Below are 23,072 nucleotides of genomic sequence, written 5' to 3'. Positions count from 1 at the left end.
ATCCAGAAGGTGTCCAGATGGATGCGGTGTGAACCGGATCTAGGGATATATCTGTAAATATGTTTTTAGTGTGCCTGTCATGGCCATATATGTAAATAGTCCTAAAGTCATATAAGTATAAATATGAATTAGGGCAACCATTTTGGTGATGATGTTGAACAGTTGTTGGTGTTAATATTGTACAGAGAGAGAGGGAGAGAGAGAAGGAGAAATGCCCAGATGGATGTAGCTCAGTCAGTAAGGTTGCCCAATGGAGACCAGGTGGTCATGGGTTCAACCCCTACATTCCACAGTGGCATCTAGTGAATTAAGAGATATATAAGAAGTACATAATAGAGAGGTGAGGAAGTTGGGTTTCGAACCAAAAACGCAGTGCTTGTAGTGCTAACAACTTACCACTAGGGTAAAGTAATTACGATAAAAGAGAGAAAGAGAGGGAGAAATATAAAAAGTATTTTCTTGTTGTAACCGCCAGTTGGCGAAGCTAGAGCTCGAGGTCGTTGCCTTTGAGTCTCACAGTGTTGTACCCCTTCTCTATAGTGAACATTTTTTGGAGTCTTAGAGGGTATCTACGTCCTTGATTTCTGGCCACCAGTTCTTCATCCGAATCCGATTCGGGATCTTGTCTGGTTCTGGTGTCCAATTCTTCTTCTTCGACCGGTTCAATTCCGTGTCCGGAACTGGCCGCTTCATCATGGTCTTCACCTGACATCCGGCTTCCAACTAGATGTGTCCTTGCATCTTCCACCAGATCTCTATCAATTGACCCGGAGTCCACTATCTTTTTCTCCGATTCCCAGTCGGCAATGGTCTTGTCTTCCATGAAGACTATGTCTCGACTCCAAAAAACCTTCTTGTCGACCAAGTCCCACACTTGGTAGCTGAACTCATCGTCATCGTATCCAAGGAATATGCATGGCTGGGACTTCGGGTCCAATTTCTCTCTCTTGTCCTTTGTTACATGTATGTAGGTGAGACAGCCGAAGACCTTTAAGTGCCGGTAAGACACGTCTTTACAGGCCCATACTCTCTGCGGTGTGTCTCCGTCCAAGGGCAATGAGGGTGATCTATTTATCATATATGTCGTCGTCATCAACAGCTCACCCCAAAATGTCTTGGATAACTTAGCATGTGCCAACATGCTCTGAACTCTCTCCATCATAGTCCGGTTCATCCTTTCGGCCAATTCGTTCAACTCCGGTGTCTTCCGCATAGTAAATTCGAGACGGATTCCCTTCAATCGACGGTACTACTCGAAGTACCCCCGGTATTCGCCTCCGTTGTCTGCTTGAACCACCTTCAGCTTCCGGTTAGTTTCCCTTTCCACTCTCGTGTGGAATTCCTTGAAGACGGATAATACCTAGTACTTCGTCTTCAGCAATGAGACCCACAACTTCTGACTGTGGTCATCTATGAACGACACAAAGTACTGCGGCCCAGTATGTGACTTCGTGTCAACCTAGCATACATCGGTATGCACAAGCTCTAGTGGTTCTTTCTGCCTTGTCGGTGGTCTCGATTGGAAAGAGGTTTGGTTCAACTTGCTGGCCAAACAGTCGGTGAACTTCTCAAGTTGCACATCTTTCACCTCCGGAATGAGGTTATCTTCGACAAGTTTGTGCATCCCTTTTTGGCTCATGTGACACAACTCACCGGCAATATCAGATACCACGTTTAATTCTTCCCAACATATCCAAGCATGCATCAGGTACAATGTGTTGATCTTCTAGGCGCAGGCCATGATCATGCCTCCTTTGCTGAACTTTATGACTCCGTTCCAGATGCTACCCGTGTAGCCTTCGTCATCTAGCCGACCGGGTGATATTTGGTTCAACCGAACCTCTGGAATGTGTCAGACATCCTTTAGCAGCAATTTGCACCCGGTTGACGTCGTCAACCACACATCTCCTATGCCGACGATTCGGCATGCACCATCATTTCCCATCCGGACACAATCGTGATCTTCAGCTCTGTAGGACGAGAAGCACTTCCAATCGGGGGTCAGATAGAATGATGCCCCAGCTGGGATAGAGTACGGACACCACATACATTTACCTCTCCGCTAGACAACATATCATGCATAAGGTATAGTGAACTCAGTTTTTGAATTTCTATAATGATTAGAGAGCCTTTGATGAGCTTCCATCTGCCTTCACTAATGTATTTTGAATCATCCTCATCATTCAGCTTACCAGCAAAAATGATTTCAGCCAAACATATGGAACATGTCTAACATCCTTAAATACAAGTTTACAACTTGTATTTGTCACCAAAATCACATCCTATGCCAGCAACCTGTTTCACACCTTGGTTCGCCACTTTGGCTCTACCAAAGTTAGGTACCGCCAACATACGATGTAAACATCTCCAAATATGGGGTAATATATGATATGAGGTTCCCAAGCCAATAATCCAATCGGTTTGTTAACATGCCAAATTGACACAAGCATCATCCAAACAATGATTATTTTACCATAACATGTGGCTATTGTAAGGTCACCTTTCTTGCTGTATGTGGTTCCATTCTTTTGGTCTCTCTTCTTCTTTCCAAAATCTCTGTCATCGTGATTTAGACCTTTCTTAAAATCTTTCTTATTTTTGGACTTAGACCTTCCCCTAGAGTTATTTCTATTATTTCGTAGACCCTCGAGTATTGCTTCTTCCTCTATTTGAGGTGGTGTCTATGACTAGGGCTTTGTGCTTAAACCTAGAATCACGCTCCTTTTGTCTTACTTCATCATTAATTAGACTAGACTTTCCTTCCCAAGTGTCACCACAATTGTTTCCCAAGTGTCCAAGAAAGAGCCTAGCAATAATAAAGCCAATACCTCCTCTATTAGAGGTATGTCTAGAGAGATAATTTGATTGAACAAAACTTGGAAATACATTAAGATGCTTTGCTATACCAGAGCCATGCTAGTATCTCAATCTTATATCTTTCTGAATACACATACTCTCAATTTTCTTCCATAACACATCCACTTCAAGTTTACATTTCTTGTTTGAGTACGCCAAAATCATAACTCAAAGAGAGAGAGAGAGAGAGGAGAGAGCCAGCCATTGAAGGTTTGATGGCAACGCGCAGAGCAGTCCATGGAGGTCAAGAGATCAGGAGCTACCTAGAACTTCTAAAGATCTGTGGTAATGAAAAAGACATTCACAAGGGAGTACAACTACATTCTCAAATCGTACAGAAGGGCTTCCTGGAGAACAACCCTTATATGGCTAGCGCTGTAATTAGCATGTATTGTAAATGTGGTCTACTTTTAAAAGCACAACAACTGCACGATAACCTTTCTATCCGAAATGTGTTTTCTTGGAATGCTCTTATATCAGGATATGTCAAACGCAATATGAGTAGCCATGAAGCTTTCCATTGTTTTATAGAAATGCAGGAAGAGGGCATTTCCCCTGATTCCATCACTTTTACGTGCATTTTGAAAACTTGTGGAAACAGGGGAGAGATTGATAAAGGTCAGGAAATACATGATGCAATTGTTGATAGAGGTCTTTTGGATAAGGATATTTTTCTTGGAAATAGTTTGATTGATATGTATGCAAAATGTGGTATGATCTCAAAATCTGAAGAAGTGCATTGTAAACTTCGATCCCGAGATGTTGTAACTTGGAATGCTCTCATCACAGGTTATGTTCAAAAAGGGAAATCATATGAAGCACTCAATTGTTATCAGCGAATGCAAAAGGAAGGTCTCATTCCAGATGTCATCACATTTATATGTATTTTGCAGGCATGTGGTAGCATCAGAGCACTTGACAAGGGCAAACAAGTTCATGTGACTAGAGGATTTCTTGAGAAGAATATAATTCTAGGTAATGCCTTGGTTGATATGTATGCCAAATGTGGTGTGCTTTCAAAAGCAAGAAAAGTGGTTGACGAGCTCTCTCTACGAGACACTGTATCATGGTCATCTCTCATTTCAGGGTATGTTAAAAAAGGTCTCGTTCAAGAAGGTCTTCTATGTTTTGAGAAAATGCAGTGTGAAGGCCACTGCTTGGATTCGGTCACCTTTATTTGTGTCTTGAAGGCATGTGGAGATATAGGAGCTATAGAGAAGGGCAAGCAAGTTCATAATGAGATTGTTAGACGGGGACTGCTCAAAGAAAGTATTCTGCTTGCAACTGCTTTGGTGGATATGTATATCAAATGTGGTGTGCTGTCGAGAGCACACCAAGTACTTCTTCATGAGATTCCTCTTCGAGATGTGGTCTCATGGAATGTACTCATTGTCGGATATTCACAACAAGGACAAGGTAATGAAGCATTTAATTGTTTTGAACGTATGCAAAGTGAAGGATTGAGCCCAGATGCAGTTACTTTCTCTTGCATCTTAAAGGCCTGTGGAAATATGGGAGCTATTGAAATAGGCAAGCGATTTCATACTGAAATTGTGAATATGAACCTTCTGGAGAAAGATATAATGCTTGGAAATGTGTTGGTCGATATGTATGCCAGGTTTGGTTTGCTAGCTAAAGCTCACCAAGTTCTAGAAAATCTTACGATACGAGATGTTGTGTCTTGGACGACAATAATTGCTGGGTATGGACAGAAAGGCCAAACTACTGAAGCATTGAATTGTTTTGATCAAATGCTTGGAGAGTGTATTGCTCCGAATGAAATTACTTTACTTTCTGTGTTGGCTGCTTGTAGTCACTCAGGGAATTTGGATAAGGCTCAAATGTATTTTTCTGATATGAGTAAGAAATATAGGATTTTGCCGAATGTACTACACCATACCTGCATGATAGGTATTTATGCAAATGCCGGCCATTTTGAGAAGGCGATGTCAGTTTTTAGAACTATACCAGGTCTAGAACATTCATTGGTTTGGATGGCAATCTTGGGTGCATGTAAAAAATGTGAAAATAGGAAGCTTGGTAGATTGGCTTTTGATGAAGTTCAGTTAGATTATAATTTTTTTTCTGCCTATGTGGTTCTGGCTGATATATATGCAGCTTCTGGCATGCAAGCTGATGCAGAAAAACTCGAATCCATGAGAACAAACAATTATCCTCTGAAGCAGCTAGGTAATTGTGTGTGTGCTGACTCAAATAAGAAACATCGATCATTTTCTGTTGGCAATTTCAAACATTGTGGAAGAAAAGATATACATGCAATGGCAAAAGATGTCGCCCTTAGAGTGGTACAAGAAGATTATTTGCCGAGAAGTATCGAATTTATCAGTCTCTGTGATAAGGAACAGGATGATGTATGCCTGCATAGTGACAATTCTGTGATTGATTGTGCAATAGTCAATGCACCCCTAAGGAAAACTAATTATGTTGTTAATGATACTATGGTTTGTTATGATTGCCATACAATAATATTTATATTGAAAATAAAGAAGTCAAATATAAGTTGTGTTCATATTTTTGAAAATGGGAATTGTGCTTGTAGGTCTTACTGAAACTAGCGTAGGTCTGACATAGAGATAGGTCTTAACGAGCGTGCGATAATAGTAGAATACACAAGTTAAAAATATACAGAATGGCCACATATTATTATACAACTTTGGGGTAAGGTAAAAGGTAGCTTTCAACACATAATAAAAAGACCATGACTACATGTTGTGACTAGTACATTCTAAAGCATTGAAACTTCAATGATTTTCCAAATGAATATGGAACAGGCATTAAAATAATCAAAACATATAAAAATGAGTTTGAGATTTCCCAAACTTTGCAACCACATGCGACTTTAAAGTTTCTACAAAGTTTTTGGCATTAAACTCGGTATTTAGGAACCAAGCAATGGACTCTTTTTATACTTTTTAGGAAAATGAATTATAGCCATTCAACATTTGCAAGGAATCCAAGCAATACAACAATTATAAATCAAATGGAAAGAAAATATGAACCGAAGAAACTTACAAAGCACAACTATAGGATATGGAAAACCAAAATGAAGTTAATTCTAGAAATAACAAACCTTACAAGAATTGCGAATGGTTATGTAATTGTTCCTTCAATAGAACTTGAATTAAGTGATTGTTCCATCTATCTATTTCTCTATTACACCTTTACAACTCACTTCTGTCGGAGCCAAATTGGTAAAGACCAATCTACTACGCAAGTTGAAAGTTGTCGACTGCCAAGCGGAATTATTCAACGATAGAACGCGAAGCTCTTGGCATGATTTATAGTGTAAAGAAGTTTTGACACTATCTTCTCGGACGGAAATTTACCTTGCATGTCGATTATTCTGCTTTACTATACCTAGTGTCAAAGCAATCTTTAACCGTTAAATTAGCAAAATGGACGCTTCTCTTACAGGAGTTTGAGTTCAACGTTGTTCATCATCCTAGACTGCAACATGTAGTAGTTGACTATTTAAGTGGATTAGAGTTTGGAGAATTGGGTGAAGGCGTTCACGATGACTTTCGGGATTCCCAACTGTTCCGAGTCGAAGCTATTATTTCGACAGAAGTAGATGAAGAGTCGGCAAATTTATGGATCACAGAGATGACTGCATTTTTAACTATGGGCTTAACACCCGAAGGCATGCCTCTACATGAAAGAAAATGATTGGTTGTTCGAAGTTGGAATGTCTGCCTGCTGAAGGACACATTGTATCATAAGGGACTAGATGGAATCTAGCGGTAGGCGGTTCGACAATTCGTAAAAGAATCCGTTTTACGTGAAGCTCATTGTGGAACTGTCGGTGGACATTATGTAGGAGAAACAACAACTCAAAAGGTTTGGAATAGTGGTTTATGGTGGCCTACGACGATGAAGGACGTGGTAAATTACTGTCGACAATTTGATTTATGTCAAAGGATCGGTCAACCCAAAGAAAAAGATCGAATTCCTCATTAACCAGTCGTACCACTCGAACCATTTCAAAAATGGGGTCTAGACTTTGTCGGACCATTTAAGCCGGCAACAACAAAAACTGGTAATCAATATGTTATAATTGCCACTGACTATTGCACCAAGTGGGTTGAAGCAAAGCTTCTCCGAGATAATACGGCGGCATCAACGTCTAAATTTCTATATGAATACATTTGGTGCAGATTCGGGTGTCCAATAGAACTAGTAAGCGATCCGGGTACTCATTTCATTAATAAAATAATTTATGAATTGACAAATTATTATGCGGTAGTGCACAAGAAGAGTACACCTTACTATCCACAAGTGAATGGATTGACAGAATCAACTAATAAAATGCTATAGACGATTCTTAAAAAAATAATTAATGAGAATTGGACCTACTAGGATAAAAAATTACAGAGTGCACTATGGGCGTATCAATCAACCTACAAGACCATGATCCGATCCACTAAATTTTGATTAGCTTTTGGACTCGAAGCAGTAATGCCCATTGAATTTCAGATTTCGACTTTGAGAGTACAAGTGGCAAAACGACTGGATGAAGAGCAGTCAGAACGAAATCGAAAAGAACAACTTCTTACATTGGAAGAAAGTCAGCTACAGTCGATGTGGCATTTGGAACAACTTCTTACAGTCGATGTGGCATTTGGAACATAAACAAAGGAAAACAAAAGCCTTTGTTGATCGACGCCGATAGGGTAAAGAGATGCTATTCGACATCGGCAAACTAGTGTTAGTATTTCAAACTAAAATGGGGTCTATGCCCGGGAAGCTATGGTTTAGATGGACCGGTCCCTATTGGATTGTTAACAACAACAAAGGCACTATCAAATAGGTACATTAGCAAAGAGAAGTAATGCCGAAGTGGGTAAATGGTTTTCGACTGAAACTGTATTAGGGTCGACACTAACTAATCCTTTTTTTACCAGAGGAACTATAGAATACTATGGGTAGTCAACCGACTAGCTCTATGATTGTTGACAAACCATAATCAATTCAGGGTTATAATTTTAAATAATTAAAAATAAATAAATCAATCAAATCTTGGCATGAGTATTTCTTGCTACTATCATTTCCAAGTTATTTATAAAGGGCATGATGGTTGATGGAAATCATTTCGAGGAGTGGCCACCACCACCACAAGAAAAAAGCCGGTTAGATTGACAACAAGCCGACACTGACCAATTGGACCAGGAAACAAGTCGGCTAACAAAAAGGACCAAATTCGGAAAGAAGCAATCGGCCGAACAACAACAGAAAGGAGGAAAAATGACTATCGAACCAGTTGAATATGTCCCGAGAGGCACAATGGAGAAAGGAAAAGCATCGACCATATCCCCACATGAATTCCTCGCAATACCTGACATACCACCAGCAACTCATGAAATCGCGAGCATACTATGTTTTGGCACATCATACAACCTGGTGGACTGGTTAGCGAAGCACCTATAGTTTGCTTCGGATTAAATGGTGCAGGAACACAAGGACAAGGAGATGATCCAACGCGCAATGCTCGGTGCACTAGAGCCGGAGGAGGAACGAGAGTTATAGCGAATGACCAACACCAGCGAATGACCGGTATCGACAGTTCACTAAGAAGTATGAGCAGGTGAGAAATGCACTCATAGCAGCCAAAGCGAAAATACTGTTCGAGCATGACTCCAACATAGCTCGGCAAGAACAACAAACAAAGGAAATGAGTGCTTTAAAATATCGCCTCTGCATGGGAGAAGAAAAAGTAAAGGCCATCTTGAACTGACACAAATAACAGATGCTTTAGGCCATGATGAAGACCCTGAATGAAGGCTGGTGGCAATGGTCAGCCAAGCGGCAAATTTGCAATTGTTAAGAGACAACCACGAAAACAGGTGAAAAGAATAGCATGTGGAAGCTTGTAGACAAACCAGCTTAGCCAGATAACAACATTAAAACAGAGATGAAGGTTTAATGGAAGCTTAAGAGTACATTGTACATAGGAGAGACAGATAGAGAAAAATAGTAAAACTCAATTCAAATAATAACACTCTGTGTATATACAATGTGCCTAGTGAGCAGTTTTATACAAGTCCTTGAAAGGACTGACAGAAGTACTGACATGTACTTCAATGCTCATATGTACGACTGTCACTAACTCCAAGGAATATACCTACATACTTGGCCCAGGCCATAGCCTCCAACAGCCTACCGATTCTCACTATTTCGTAATACGATCCGGTTTTCCGGTTCAACTCTAGGTTCCAAACACCGATCTATTCGGACATCGATTCCGTTCTCCGCTTCGGATGCCGATCCGGCTCTGGCTTATTCAGCCGATATGGATCCAGTTGAGCTTGCCCACTCAACATTCCCCCTCAAGATCAACTTTAGGTTGGATCACTATGTGTGTCCGCCGATCGTTTCCTCTAGCTCCTCCTAGCGTCTTCCCGCCTAGCTCGCGCTCCTCGACCCGTCTGGTTCCGCTTTCCAAGACCCGTTCAGTCCTGCGTACCTTGACCTTCTCGATCGGCTTGTTTGCTCATAAGGCACATCTCAGCTCGTTTGTTGTTGCGACTCTAGCGCTTCTGGACCCGTCGGTTCCTCCGTGTTGATGTTGACTTCCACTGCCTCCTTGTCTGTTTGGCCTTCAGTTTATCCGGATCCTCCAAATCAAACACCTCTTCTAAATCGGGTGCCTCCGATTCATTCCAGCTCTTGTCCGAATTGGTTGTCTCCAATTCTTCTTTAACCTTCAGGCCCTCACAATATCAGACCATGTCCGGGTCTTGGCCTTCTCCTTCCGCCGGCTTTGTCCTTCTTGAATTTGCCGCCGTCGCCGCTTGTTCTGACTTGTTTGGATGTGCCGACTTCTTTAGTCGACTCGACTTCCTACTTCTTCTTGTTTCCCTCTATGTTGGTTGTTTCCTTCTCTTCGGCCTGTCCAGCTCCTTGTTTGGTGCCATTACCTGACTTTCCGATTCCGGTTCTGGTTTCCTCCTTCTCCTTTCTCCCCCTCAAGTGCAGCATGTCGAGATGCTGAAGACCAAGCATCTCTGAAAAATGTTGCAACTTGTCCAGGCCGAGAGGTTTGGTGAAGATGTTGGCAGTCTGCCGAGCCGTCAGAACATACACAAGTTCGACTTCACCAGAGAGGACATGCTCACGGACAAAATGGTAGTGCACCTCAATGTGCTTGGTCCGGGCATGAAAAACGAGGTTCTTTGCCAGTTGGATGCTGCTGAGGTTGTCACAGTAGATCATCCTCGAACCAGACACCTCCAACTGTAGATCCATTAGGAGCCTCTTGAGCCATATGGTTTCACATGTCATGATAGTCGCTCCTCAGTAGTCGGCCTCGGTGCTCGACAGTGCTAATGTCTGCTGCTTCTTACTGCTCCAGGCGATCGTGACACTTCCAAGTGAAAACACATATTCGGATGTAGACCTACGGTCGTTGACATTTCCGGCCCAATTAGCATCCATGTGGCCACCGTGCTATCCGGCTACACTGGTCCGATAGAACAACCCCTTGTCCTTAGTGCCACTCACGTACCTGAGTATTCAGTGTGCATACTGAAGATGCTCCATGGTTGGATGCACCATAAATTGACTAATCAGTCCGATCGGATAGTTGAGGTCCGGCTGGGTGATGGTCAGATATATGAGGCTTCCGGAGATCTATCGGAACTGTTTCGGGTCGCATGCCATTCTGGAGTCGGGGCGAAGCTTCATGTTCCTATCCAAAGGAGTTGCGACGGACTTGCATTCCGTCATATCGAATTTGAAGAGCATACTCAACACATAGTGGCATTGACTATTCACTATGCCTTCCAGGGTGCGGATGACTTCTATCCCGAGGAAGTAATGAAGGTTTCGAAGATCCTTCATGTCAAACGATGCCACGAGTTCGAACTTGACGTGATTGATTTTGTCCAAGTCGGCGCCGGTGATAACTAAATCATCAACATAAAGAAAAATTGTTGAGCAAGCAAGATCAACCGGATCCAGATTGGCTGAATAAGCCAGAGCCGGATCAGTGTCCGGATGATATCCGGAACTAGGAGCCAGATCGGAGAGCCGGATTGGAATGAAATCGGTAGGCCGTTAGAGGCCTATGGATCCAACCTAGTATGTAGGCATATTTCTTGGGAGTTAGTGACAGTCGCTCGTATGAGCATTAAAGTACATGTCAGTACTTCTATCAATCCTTTTATGGACTTGTATAAAAGTGCTCTCTGAGCACATTCTATGTACAAAAAGTTTTAGAGTGTTATTTTTAATAGAGTTTATGTTCTCTCTCTGTCTCTCTCTCCTGTGTACGGGTACTCTTTGTGTGTGTTAAGTTTTCTTTTCATCTTTTGTTGCTATCCGGCTGAGCCGGTTTGTCAAACGCTTCCGCACGTTTACTTTGACATGGTATCAGAGCATGAGGGTTGAGAACCTCTGCAACCGACAGACGCTTTGGAAGACAAACCCTAATACCCGGTAAGGACAGACAAAGGAAAATATGGATAGAGGTATGGTGAGTTCACATCCCATAGAGAAGCTCGACCAGAGCAACTATGCGTCCTGGTCATATGAAATGCACCAGTACCTGCTAGGGCATGGATATTGGAACTACGTGGAAGGAACCAACAAGGTAGCGCCGGAACCAGCACACAAAGACTTCCTAGTATGGGAGCAAGGAGCGAGTCGAGTATTGTACTGCCTCATGTCCGGTGTCCACGATCGGATGCTCAGCTACATCAAAGATGCAAAAACGCCAAAAGAGGCCTAGGAAAATCTCCGGAAGATTTTCGCCGCTAGTACCATGGCACGGAAGTTGTAGCTTCGACAAGAGCTCAACAATATCCAATAGAGGGATATGTCTGTGGCCGACTACACCACCAAGATAAAGGAGATCTGCGACGCGCTCGGGTCCATCAACGTGACGGTGGTTCAAATCTACCTCGGTGGTCTAACACAATGGTACGGGCCAATCCAGACGGCAATTTGCACACGGGAAAACCACCATCTTTTTTCGACTTGCAATCGATGCTGATGGTCGAAGAAAACCATGCAAGTGGGTCTAGGACCACTCAATCGGACAACCGGATGTTGTACACGGAGGCGGATCGGCCCCGCGGGTGTGGAGGATGAGGTGGGTCAACATGCAATGGAGGTGGCCGGAAGGAGCAGAACCGAAGGCACAAAGACGGTGCCGACAACAGTTCTAAACCCTCCACAAGCAGGGGGAGTCAAGTCGGAGCTGGAAACCGGTAGTCAAAAATCGACAGGGAATGCTGGTCCTATGAAAAGAAAGGCCACAGAGAGAGTGAGTGCTGGAAGAAGCATGCCGATTCGGATAAATCCAGATCTCACAAGGCCAATATGGGAATTGACAAAGCTCGCACTACGTAGAAGAATCGGAAGGATCCGGAAACGGGAAGACTGGTAAAGGGCCAGCCTTCATGATGAAGCACAAGGCTAACTCGATGAAGAAGACTACTTCCAAATCGAAGGAAGTATGGTATGTTGATTCCGGAGCGTCCAACCACATGACGAGCCATGAAGAGTGGTTCTCTTTTTTGGAGAAGCCAGAACAATCGGGGATCGTCGAAACCGGAGACGACACCCCTCACCCAATTGTGCATGTCGGAGAATTGCCTTTAAGCCATGTCAGACAAAAGGGAAAGCTGATGAACGTACTACATGTTCCGACTATCACAAAGAACCTAGTATCGGTCGGACAAACCATCGACTAGGGAATGCAGGTGCGGTTTATGCACCTCGGGCGCTTCATCGAGGAAGAAGGCCAGATAATCGCGAAAAGGCGCAGGGAAGGGAGGATGTTCATCCTCAACACAAATGACGTTGGCACCACCATGTTTCCCAAAGGACAGAAGATTGAATCGAACATCGATCTCTAGCATAAGCGGATGGGCCACGTCAATTAATGGAGGGAGGCTTCAAGATCTGCAATTGAAACAAGTTGTGTTTGGATTGGCGAAGTTTAGTGGCTGGAAGGCCCAAATATGTGAAGCCTGTCAACTCGGGAAGCAACACCGGCTTCTATTCCCCACCGAACGAAATCGAAGCCGTAACAAGATCGATCTAATCCATTCAGATGTATGGGGACCGACATAGAACGTTAGTCTTGGGGGGTGTCGGTATTTTGTCTCCTTCATGAACGACTACAACCAACACACGTGGATCTACCTCATCGAGAAGAAAAGCAAAGTCTTCGACTGTTTCCGGAACCTTCAAAGCTTAGTCGAAAGGGAAATGGAGAGGAAGATCAAGTGTGTTGAGCGAGCAAGCTCAACTAGATCCGGATCGGCCAAATAAGCCAGAGCCGGATCGGCATCCGGAAGGATGAGCCGGATTGGTATCTGAAAACAACCGGCTGGATCGGGGAGACGGATCGGAGAGCCGGATTCGAGCGGGACTTGTATAAATAGTGCATAAGGAGCATTACAAATAGTGTATTGAAGTACCTGTCAGTACTTCTATTAGTCCTTTATGGACTTGTATAAATAGTGCATAAGGAGCGTTACAAATAGTGTATTGAAGTACCTTTCAGTACTTCTATTAGTCCTTTATGGACTTGTATAAATAGTGCATAAGAACTTGTATAAATAGTGTATTGAAGTACCTGTCAGTACTTCTATTAGTCCTTTATGGACTTGTATAAATAGTGTTGTTTAGCACGTTGTATGTACAGAGTTACAAAGTTTTTTTATTTTTGAATCTACGTTTACGTTCAACACTCTCTGTCTCTCCTCCGTATACTCTCTGTGTACTAAGCTTCTCCATTAAACCTTCATCTTATTCTCTGTTCACAGAAAAAAACGGGAAATACAACACGACACAAAGAGGAGGAAGATACACAGGAGGTTTACGTGGAAAACCCCAACCTAAGGGAAAAACCACGGCAGCCCACAGGCTGCAAACTGTCACTATGTAAGAATGTACAACAGTGAGTTCACTGAGGCAACGACCTCGTGCTCACAGATCTTCGCCACAGGCGGTGGTTACAACAGAGGCAACGACCTCTCTCTCTCTCTCTCTCTGTACAGTTACGCACACTCTCTATTCTTGCACCAACAAGAATGACAACTACAACACCTAAAAGATTGCCCTAAGTCATATTTATACCAATATGACTTTTCGGCTATTTACAAATATAGCCTCGATGGACTCTTAGAAACATATTTATGTATATGTCTCTTCATCCGGTTCATACCGGGTCTGCACCATCCGGCTCTCCGTAGTCGGGTACTCCTCATCCGGCTCATACCGGGTCTACACCATCTGGCTCATACCGGGTTTGCACCATCCGGCTCTCCATAACCGGGTACTCCTCATCCGGTTCATACCGGGTCTGCACCATCCGGCTCTCCGTAGCCGGGTACTCCTCATCCGGTTCATACCGGGTCTGCACCATCCGGCTCTTCGTAGCCGGGTACTCCTCATCCGGTTCATACCGGGTCTGCACCATCCGGCTCTCCGTAGCTGGGTACTCCTCATCCGGTTCATACCAGGTCTGCACCTCATACGGTTTCGCCCTCGGCCGAGTTTGTTCATCAGCACTGTTCTTCACCCTTCCCATCCGGAGGGACCTGTCTCCCAACACATCGACGTGTCGAACTTTGAGGCCACAAACCCCATCTTACGCAATCGGTGTGTGATCTTTGCATTCCAAGCTCGGGGGGCTTGCTTCAAACCGTAAAGCGACTTCTTGACTTGGCATACTGCCGACTTGTTCATCTCCAATTGGAAACCGAGGGGTTGGATCATATAGACCCATTCTTCAAGGTTATGTTGAAGAAAAGCATTCTTCACATCCATTTGGTGAATATGCCATCCCCTTGCCGCAACAATAGCCAGTACCACACGAACTGTCGTCATCTTCACTACCGGAGTGAAGGTCTCGTCGTAGTTGATTCCGTGGGTCTGTCCGTATCCCTTCGCCACTAACCGGGCCTTGTACTGGTTGACTGAACCGTTGGCGTTGTACTTTACCTTGTATACCCACTTGAAACCAATTGGTTTGAACTGTCGGGGAGGGTCAACCAGGTCCCATGTATCGTTGGAGTGCCCGCATTTCTTCCTCCACAGCAGCATGTCAATTTGCGTCTTTTGTTGCTTCTGCGTAGCTCTCCGACTCACACACTTCCGCCACCTTAGTCATGTACGCATAGTGATGTGCCATGTAATCATTGTATCCATACATCCTAACGGTTTTCTTTTGACGGGTGGACTGGCGTAACTTTTCATTACTCGGTTTGAGGCCCTTCTTGACCGGTTCAGACTTCCTTTCTGAAGATCTATCATCTTCCTTTCCCGGGTCAGATTCACTCCGATCCGACCCTTCACTGCCGGTATCGTATTCCGACATCTTCTTCTTCCCCTTCTCTTTGCGCATGAATAGCCTCAGGTTCCTTGCGTGGGGAGAGCACGACAGAGTCTCCACTACTCGCCAGTTCTTCATTCGACTGGTCATCCCGACTCAGCCGCTCCTTTGGTCCACTGAGCCAGAATGAGATCGGATTCTCATCTAGAGTACTGAATCCTTCATCTTCTTCTTGAACCTCTCTGGATTCACTAGCCTCATCCTCCGGAATCGGGTCTTCATAGGAAGTTGGAGTCGGTAGGATGTACCATGATGCCGACTCATCAAACTCGACATCTTGAGTTACTCGTACCTGTTTAGTTAGGGGGTTATAACACTTATACCCCTTTTGTTCATGCAAGTAGCCGACGAGTATGCACTTCTCCGATTTCGGATCTAGCTTCCTTTGCTTCTCATCCGGTACATGCACATATGGTATGCTACCAAATATCCGAAGGTGCCTCAAATTCAGCTTCCGCCCGAAATACATCTCATGTGCTAATACCTTGTCTCCGATCCGGTTTTGGATGTAGACAAGCATCCGGACCGGCTCAACCCAGTAGAATTGGGGCATGCTCTTCTTCTCCAACATTTCCCTTATCACGTCGACAATCGACCGGTTCTTCCTTTTGGCCACACCGTTTTGTTCTGGTGTGTACTTAAAGCTGAATTCTCTCCAGATTCCGTTCTACTGCAGATAACATTTGAATTGGACGGAAAAGTATTCTCTTCCGCCATCCGACCACAAGCACTTTGTGAATGTTAACGTGCGGAAGCGTTAGACAAAACCGGCTCAGCCGGATAGCAATAGAGACTAAGATGAAGGTTTAATTGAGAAGCTTAGTACACAGAGAGTATACAGGGGAGAGATCAAGAGTGTAGAACGTAAATGTAGATTTAAAAATAAAAATACTCTGTAACTCTGTACATACAATGTGCTAAAAAACACTATTTATACAAGTCCATAAAGGACTAACAGAAGTACTGACAGGTACTTCAATATTCCTATGTGTGTTGACACTAACTACGAGACAATGATTACCTAGTAGTCTAGGCTACTACTAGGCTTCTGATTCCCGCTCGAATCTGGCTCTCCGATCCGTCTCCCCGATCCGGCCGGTTGTTTCCGGATACCGATCCGGCTCATCCTTCCGGATGTTGATCCCGCTCTGGCTTATTTAGCCAATCTGGATCTGGTTGAGCTTGCTCGCTGAATACTCCCCCCTCCATTGCGTGTCGACCCACCTTGTCCACCACATCCATGGGGCCGATCTGTCTCCGTGTGGCTGTCCGATTGAGTGGTCCTCGACCCACTCATGTGGTTTTCTTCGATCATTAGAATTGATTGCAAGTCTAAGAAAGTCGGTGGCTTCTCCCGGGTGCATATCGTTGTCCAGATTGGCCCATACCTTCACGCGTACCGAGGTAGATTTGTACCATCTCGTCTTCGTCCACCGTCACGTTGATGGACCTGAGTGCGTAACAAATCTCCTTTATCTTGGTGGTGTAATCTGTAATGGACATGTCTCTTTGTCGGATGTTGTTCAGCTCTTGCCGGAGCTGCAACTTACGGGCTCTGGTACTCGTGGAGAAAATCTTACTCAGATTTCCCCAAGCCTCCTTCGGCGTTTTTGCATCCTTTATGTAGCCGAGCATCTGGTCGTGCACACAAGACGCGAGGCAGTACAATACTCGGCTCACTCCTTTCTCCCATATCGGGAAGTCCTCATGTGCCAGCTCCGATGCTACCTCGTTCGTTCCTTCCACGAAGCTCCAATAACCATGCCCCAACATGTTTTGGTGCATCTTTTATGACTAGGACGCGTAGTTGCTCCGATCGAGTTTCTCTGTTGGAAGTGAACTCGACATTCATCTGTCCATATCTTCTCTATGTCTGTTGTTACCGGTTCTAGGGTTCGTCTACCAAAGCAAGTGTTGGGTGCAGAGGTTCTCAACCCTCGCACTCTGATAACATGTGAATGTTAACATGGGGAAGCGTTAGAAAAAACCGGCTCATTCTAAGCTCGGTCGTGGCCGAGCGTCGTGCATAAGGAGCGTTGAGTTCCCGACAAGTGGTATCAGAGCAAAACGACACAGAAAATGGACGAATCGTTTGGCGGCATGTTCAAGCTCACCGGCTCCAACTATTCAGTGTGGAAGTCGAAGATGAGGGATATGCTCGTGGTAAAAGATCTCTGGCTGCCGGTTCAGTTCGGGGACAAGAGACTGGACAAAATCGACGCCGCGATATGGGAGGTGATGCACATGAAGACAACTGCGTACATACGGTGCTTCATCGACATGAGCCTGTACAACAACTTCAATGAGGACAGCAAGGCTCATGAGCTCTGGGAGAAGATCGGCATAATGTTTCAAAACAAAAATGCTGTTAATCAGGTTTCGGTATTCCGGAAGCTAGTAAGACTCCGGTACCAAGATGGCTCCAGCATGGCAGAGCACATGAATGCCTTCCAGGGGCTGATCCACCAGGCAACTTCATTGGAAGTACCTCTTGTCGATGAGGTACTAGCGCTACTCCTGCTCGGTTCCCTTCCGGATAGCTGGCTCCGACTCCAAAGCGTTCCTTACCGAATCGGAACGCGGAAGACAGAGAAACCGTAGTCCCCAGAACCGGGAGAAGTCGGGGACACGGTCAAAGTCAAGGGGGAGGCCCACTTGCTTCTATTGCGGCAAGCCGGGTCACTTCCAAAAGAACTGTCGGCATTTCCGTAAAGACAAGGAAACTGACGGTACCGATTCGAAGCAAACCCCGGACCGGAACGGTAAAGACCGGAACGGTAAAGACCGGAGGGGGCCGGACCGGAAGGGAACGATGGCAATCGCGGCAAGTGAAGAGGAGTTGATGCTCATCACCGAGGAGAGTGAGATAAACCTTGCCGGCGATGAGATGACCTGGGTGGTAGACTCCGGAGCGTCGTTCCACCTTACCCCGGAACGGAAATGCTTCTCATCCTATTCAGTCGGTGATCACGGCTGTGTCTGGATGGGAAATGAAGGAACATGCTGAATTGTCGGCATAGGAAACGTGTGGCTGACAACACCAACCGGATGCAAGTTGCTGCTGAAGGATGTCTGACACGTTTCGGAGGTTCGTCTGAACCTGATATCAGCCGGTCGGCTAGATGATGAAGGCTACACGGGTAGCATCCGGAACGGTGTCATGAAGTTCAGCAAAGGGAGCTTGATTGTGGCTCGGGCCCGGAAGGTCAACACACTGTACCTAATGAATGCCCGGTTATGTCCGGAAGAAGTGAATGTGGCATCCGACACTGCCGGTGAGCTGTGGCACAAGAGGCTGTGTCACATGAGCGAGAAGGGGATGAAGAGGCTTGCAGACGACAACCTCATTCCAGTGAAGAACGTGCACTTAGAGAAGTGCACTAATTGTCTGGCCGGTAAGCAGAACCGGACCTCCTTCCGACCAAGGCCACTGATGAGACGTAATGCACCACTGGAGTTGGTGCATACAGATGTGTGTCAAGTAGACACGAAGTCACATGCCAGAGCACAGTACTTCGTGACGTTCATAGATGACCACAGCCGGAAGGTGTGGGCCACACCGTTGAAAACGAAGGATCAGGTGTTATCCATCTTCAAAGAGCTCCACGCGAGAGTGGAAAGAGAAACCGGCCGGAAGCTGAAGGCAGTTCGAGCAGATAACAGAGGAGAGTACCGGGGGCAGTTTGAGGAGTACTGCCGCTCGAAGGGAATCCGACTCGAATTTACCGTGCCGAAGACGCCGGAACTAAACGGACTGGCCGAGAGGATGAACTGGACCATAATGGAGAGGGTCCAGAGTATGCTAGCACATGCAAAACTACCCAAGAAGTTTTGGGCTGAGGCACTGTCGACGGCGACATATGTGATAAACAGATCACCCTCAGTACCCTTGGACGGAGACACGGCATAGAGAGTATGGACCGGTAAGGAAGTATCCTACCGGCATCTGAAAGTGTTCGGGTGTCTCGCGTACGTGCATGTAGCCAAGGACCAGAGAGGAAAGTTAGATCCAAAGACCCGGCCATGCATATTCCTCGGTTACGGTGACGATGAGTTCGGCTACCGAGTGTGGGACCCGGTCGACAAGAAGGTATTCCGGAGTCGAGATATCATCTTCATGGAGGACAAGACGCTCGCCGACTGGGAGTCGGAGAAGAAGATAATGAACTCCGAGTCGACTGGTAAGGATAGACTCTACGATGAGTAGACCCAACCGGCAAGAGACCGGTTAGCACTCGAGGAACCAGCCGGTTACGGTGAGGATACCGAACCGGCAGAAGAAGAAGTAGAGGAAGCTGAGACCGGAACCGGCCAAGACCCCGAATCAGATTCGGATGAAGAGCAGATGGATGAGCCGGTCACCGAAGCCCAGAGACGGAGATATCCTCTCAGAGAGAGAAGGCCCCCCCGGAGATTTCCGGATGCAGATCATGTTCTACTGACTGATGAGGGAGAGCCGGAAAGCTTCAAAGAAGTGAAGGAAGACACCCACAGCCGAAAATGGTTAAGTGCCATGCAGGATGAGATGGATTCCTTGCATGAGAACCATACGTACGAATTGGTGGAGTTGCCGAAAGGTAAATAAACCGGGAGATGCCGGCAACCCCCCGAGATACAAAGCCAAGATCGTGGTAAAGGGGTTCCAACAGAAGAAGGGCGTGGACTTCGACGAGATATTTGCCCCGGTTGTAAAGATGACCTCCATCCGGACGGTGGTGAGTATAACGGCAAGCATGGACCTTGAGGTAGAGCAGCTGGACGTGAAGACGGCATTCCTTCACGGCGACCTCGAAGAGGAGATCTACATGCAGCAACCGGAAGGATTTGTGGAGAAAGGGAAGGAGCACCTGGTATGCCGGCTGAAGAAGAGCCTGTACGGACTAAAGTAGGCTCCCCGGCAATGGTACCGGAAGTTCGATTCCTTCATGACCGATCAAGGGTACCACAAGACGCAGGCCGATCATTGCGTGTTTGTGAAGAAGTTCGAAGGAGGCGACTTCTTGATACTCCTCCTGTACGTGGATGACATGTTGATCGTCGGACGTGACCAAGTCAAAATACGGATGCTGAAGAAGGCTCTCAACTGGACCTTCTCAATGAAAGACTTGGGTCCGGCAAGGCAGATGCTGGGGATGCACATCATTCGGGACCGGTCAAAGAAGCAATTATGGTTGTCACAGGAGAAGTACGTGACAAAGGTGCTTCACCGGTTCAACATGTCAGGAGCGAAACCGGTCGGATCGACACTTCCGGCAAACTGCAAGCTATCCGGTAAGCAAAGCCCGAAGACGAAAGCAGAGAAGGCGGATATGATGAAGATTCCATATGCCTCTGCCGTCGGGAGCTTGATGTATGCAATGGTGTGTACTCGATCGGATATAGGATACGCAATCGGAGTGGTGAGCCGGTTCATGAGCAATCCCGGCAAGGAGCACTGGAACGCGGTCAAATGGATACTCCGGTATTTGAAGGGCACTTCAAATATGTGTCTCCGATTCGGCTCCGGGAAACCTCAACTTGACGGTTTTACCGATTCGGACATGTCGGCTGATGTGGATACCAACCGGTCTACATCCGGGTATGTAATGACATATGCAGGGGGAGCTGTTTCGTGGCAGTCGAGGCTGCAGAAGACGGTTGCATTGTCAACCACGGAGGCGGAGTACATGGCGGCTGTGGAAGCAGGCAAGAAAATATTATGGATGAAGGACTTCATCGGAGAGCTCGGTATCCGGCAAGAGGAATATCGGCTCTATTGCGACAGTCAAAGTGCCATCCACCTTGCTAAGAATGCGGCCTACCATTCCCTGACGAAGCATATCCAACGGAGGTATCACTGGATCCGGGAAAGAGTAGATGACCAGGAGTTCGCACTGGCGAAGATCCACACGGCCGAGAACGGGTCAGATATGCTGACCAAAGTGCTGATACCTGACAAGTTGAGCGCATGCCGGAAGAGGATCGGACTGGTAAGACACCCCATGCCGGAGTGAAGGGGGAGTTTGTTGGGAGACAGGTCCCTCGGGATGGGAAGGGTGAAGAACAATGCTGATGAACAAACTCGGCCGAGGCCGAAACCGTATGAGGTGCAGACCCGGTATGAACCGGATGAGGAGTACACGGCTACGGAGAGCCGGATGGTGCAGACCCGGTATGAACCGAATGAGGAGTACCCGGCTACGGAGAGCCGGATGGTGCAGACCCGGTATGAACCGGATTAGGAGTACCCGGCTACGGAGAGCCGGATGGTGCAGACCCGGTATGAACCGGATGAGGAGTACCCGGTTACGGAGAGCCGGATGGTGCAGACCCGGTATGAGCCGGATGAGGAGTACCCGGCTACGGAGAGCCGGATGGTGCAGACCCGGTATGAGCCGGATGAGGAGTACCCGGCTACGGAGAGCCGGATGGTGCAGACCCGGTATGAACCAGATGAAGAGACATATACGTAAATATGTTTTTGAGAGTCCATCGAGGCTATATTTGTAAATAGCCGAAAAGTCATATTAGTATAAATATGACTTAGGGCAATCTTTTAGGTGTTGTAGTTGTCATTCTTGTTGGTGCAAGAATAGAGAGTGTGCGTAACTGTACAGAGAGAGAGAGAGAGAGAAAGAGGTTGTTGCCTCTGTTGTAACCGCCGCTTGTGGCGAAGATCTGTGAGCACGAGGTCGTTGCCTCAGTGAACTCACTGTTTTACATTCTTACATAGTGACAGTTTGCAGCCTGTGGGCTTCCGTGGTTTTTCCCTTAGGTTGGGGTTTTCCACGTAAACCTCCTGTGTATCTTCCTCCTCTTTGTGTCGTGTTGTATTTCCCGGTTTTTTCTATGTATCATTCTAAACTCGGTCGTGGCCGAACATCGTGCATAAGGAGCATTGAGTTCCCGACACGATGTTCATTTGGAAAGGTCTGGACGGTCCGGTCTGTATGCTGCTATATGTTGATGATTTAGTCATCGCCGGACCCGGACTGGATGAATTCGGCAGAGTGAAGTCCCAGTTGTCGGACACATTTGAAATGAAGGACATAGGGGAACTTCATTATTTTCTTGGGATCGAAGTGATCCGGACCCCCGATGACATATTGCTCTCACAAAGACACTATGTGTTGAATATGCTATACAAGTTCGGCATGACAGAATGCCGACTGATATCCACACCCCTCGACCGGAACCTAAAGCTACGTCTTGACTCTTGCCCGGCCTACGATGAGAAATGGTTCCGACAAATTGTTAGAAGCCTTATATACTTGACGATCACCCGACCCGACAAATTGTTAGAAAGGTGGTGGCCACCATCTGAAAGTGAGTCGATGTAAGTGTCCTTCAGCATGTTGTGAATGACACAAATGCCCACGAGATGTGGCAAAAGCTGTCAGGTCTATATGAGAGGAAGAATGCCGAACACATCAACACATTCATGGGTATGTAAGTCAACTTGTTGCAACCAAGTTTCCCCTTGATGATGCTATGTAGGCCATCCTGATGATGTGCACACTGTCGGATAGTTGGGAGAACTTGGTGGTTACTCTTAGCACCTTCTGTCAAGAAGAGAACTTGTCTTTACAAGTGGTGAAGACAAGCATCCTAAATGAGGAAGCGAGAAGGAAGGACAAGGGTGTCCTAGTCCAGTCGGAGTCAAAATTGACTCAACGCATCGGTAGAGGAAGGAACCGACAAATAAGTCCACCAAGGAGAGAAAAGTCTCAAGCTAGGTTGAAGTCTAGAGGAAAGCTCGTGTGATTTTATTGTGGAAAGTCTTAAAAGGGAAAAGAGTGTCGGTAATAATGTGGAACCCAGGAAGATTCCTAAAGAAAAGTACACTTCAGCCATTGCTACGAGCAATGAAGAA

General features: G+C 45.9%; 1 protein-coding gene across 1 annotated transcript; it reads left to right on the top strand.

Annotated features, from left to right (window-relative positions):
* The first annotated feature begins 3,071 nt into the window (after nucleotides 1-3,071).
* LOC147866254 (putative pentatricopeptide repeat-containing protein At3g01580) lies at nucleotides 3,072-6,543 on the top strand. Its single transcript, XM_087316727.1, has 4 exons — nucleotides 3,072-5,318; nucleotides 5,417-5,433; nucleotides 5,794-5,971; nucleotides 6,292-6,543. Exons 1-4 carry the CDS (start codon nucleotides 3,072-3,074, stop codon nucleotides 6,541-6,543), a joined length of 2,694 nt encoding a protein of 897 aa, XP_087172853.1.
* The last annotated feature ends 16,529 nt before the right edge of the window (nucleotides 6,544-23,072 follow it).

The sequence above is a fragment of the Azolla caroliniana genome, unplaced genomic scaffold (assembly GCF_043228905.1).
Source record: "Azolla caroliniana isolate FFs.n. ecotype wild unplaced genomic scaffold, voAzoCaro1.0.p SCAF_3, whole genome shotgun sequence".
Lineage (NCBI taxonomy): Eukaryota > Viridiplantae > Streptophyta > Polypodiopsida > Salviniales > Salviniaceae > Azolla > Azolla caroliniana.
Note: the sequence above shows the minus strand (reverse complement) of the source record. Positions and strands in the feature narration are given on the sequence as shown.

What these genes read in the sequence shown, in the direction of transcription:
- LOC147866254 (XM_087316727.1), top strand. Translation starts at nt 3,072, where the DNA reads ATGGCAACGCGCAGAGCAGTCCATGGAGGTCAAGAGATCAGGAGCTAC. An exon ending in CAAGAATTGCGAATGGTTAT is followed by an intron (nt 5,972 to 6,291) that starts GTAATTGTTCCT and finishes CTTCTCTTACAG; the next exon opens with GAGTTTGAGTTCAACGTTGT.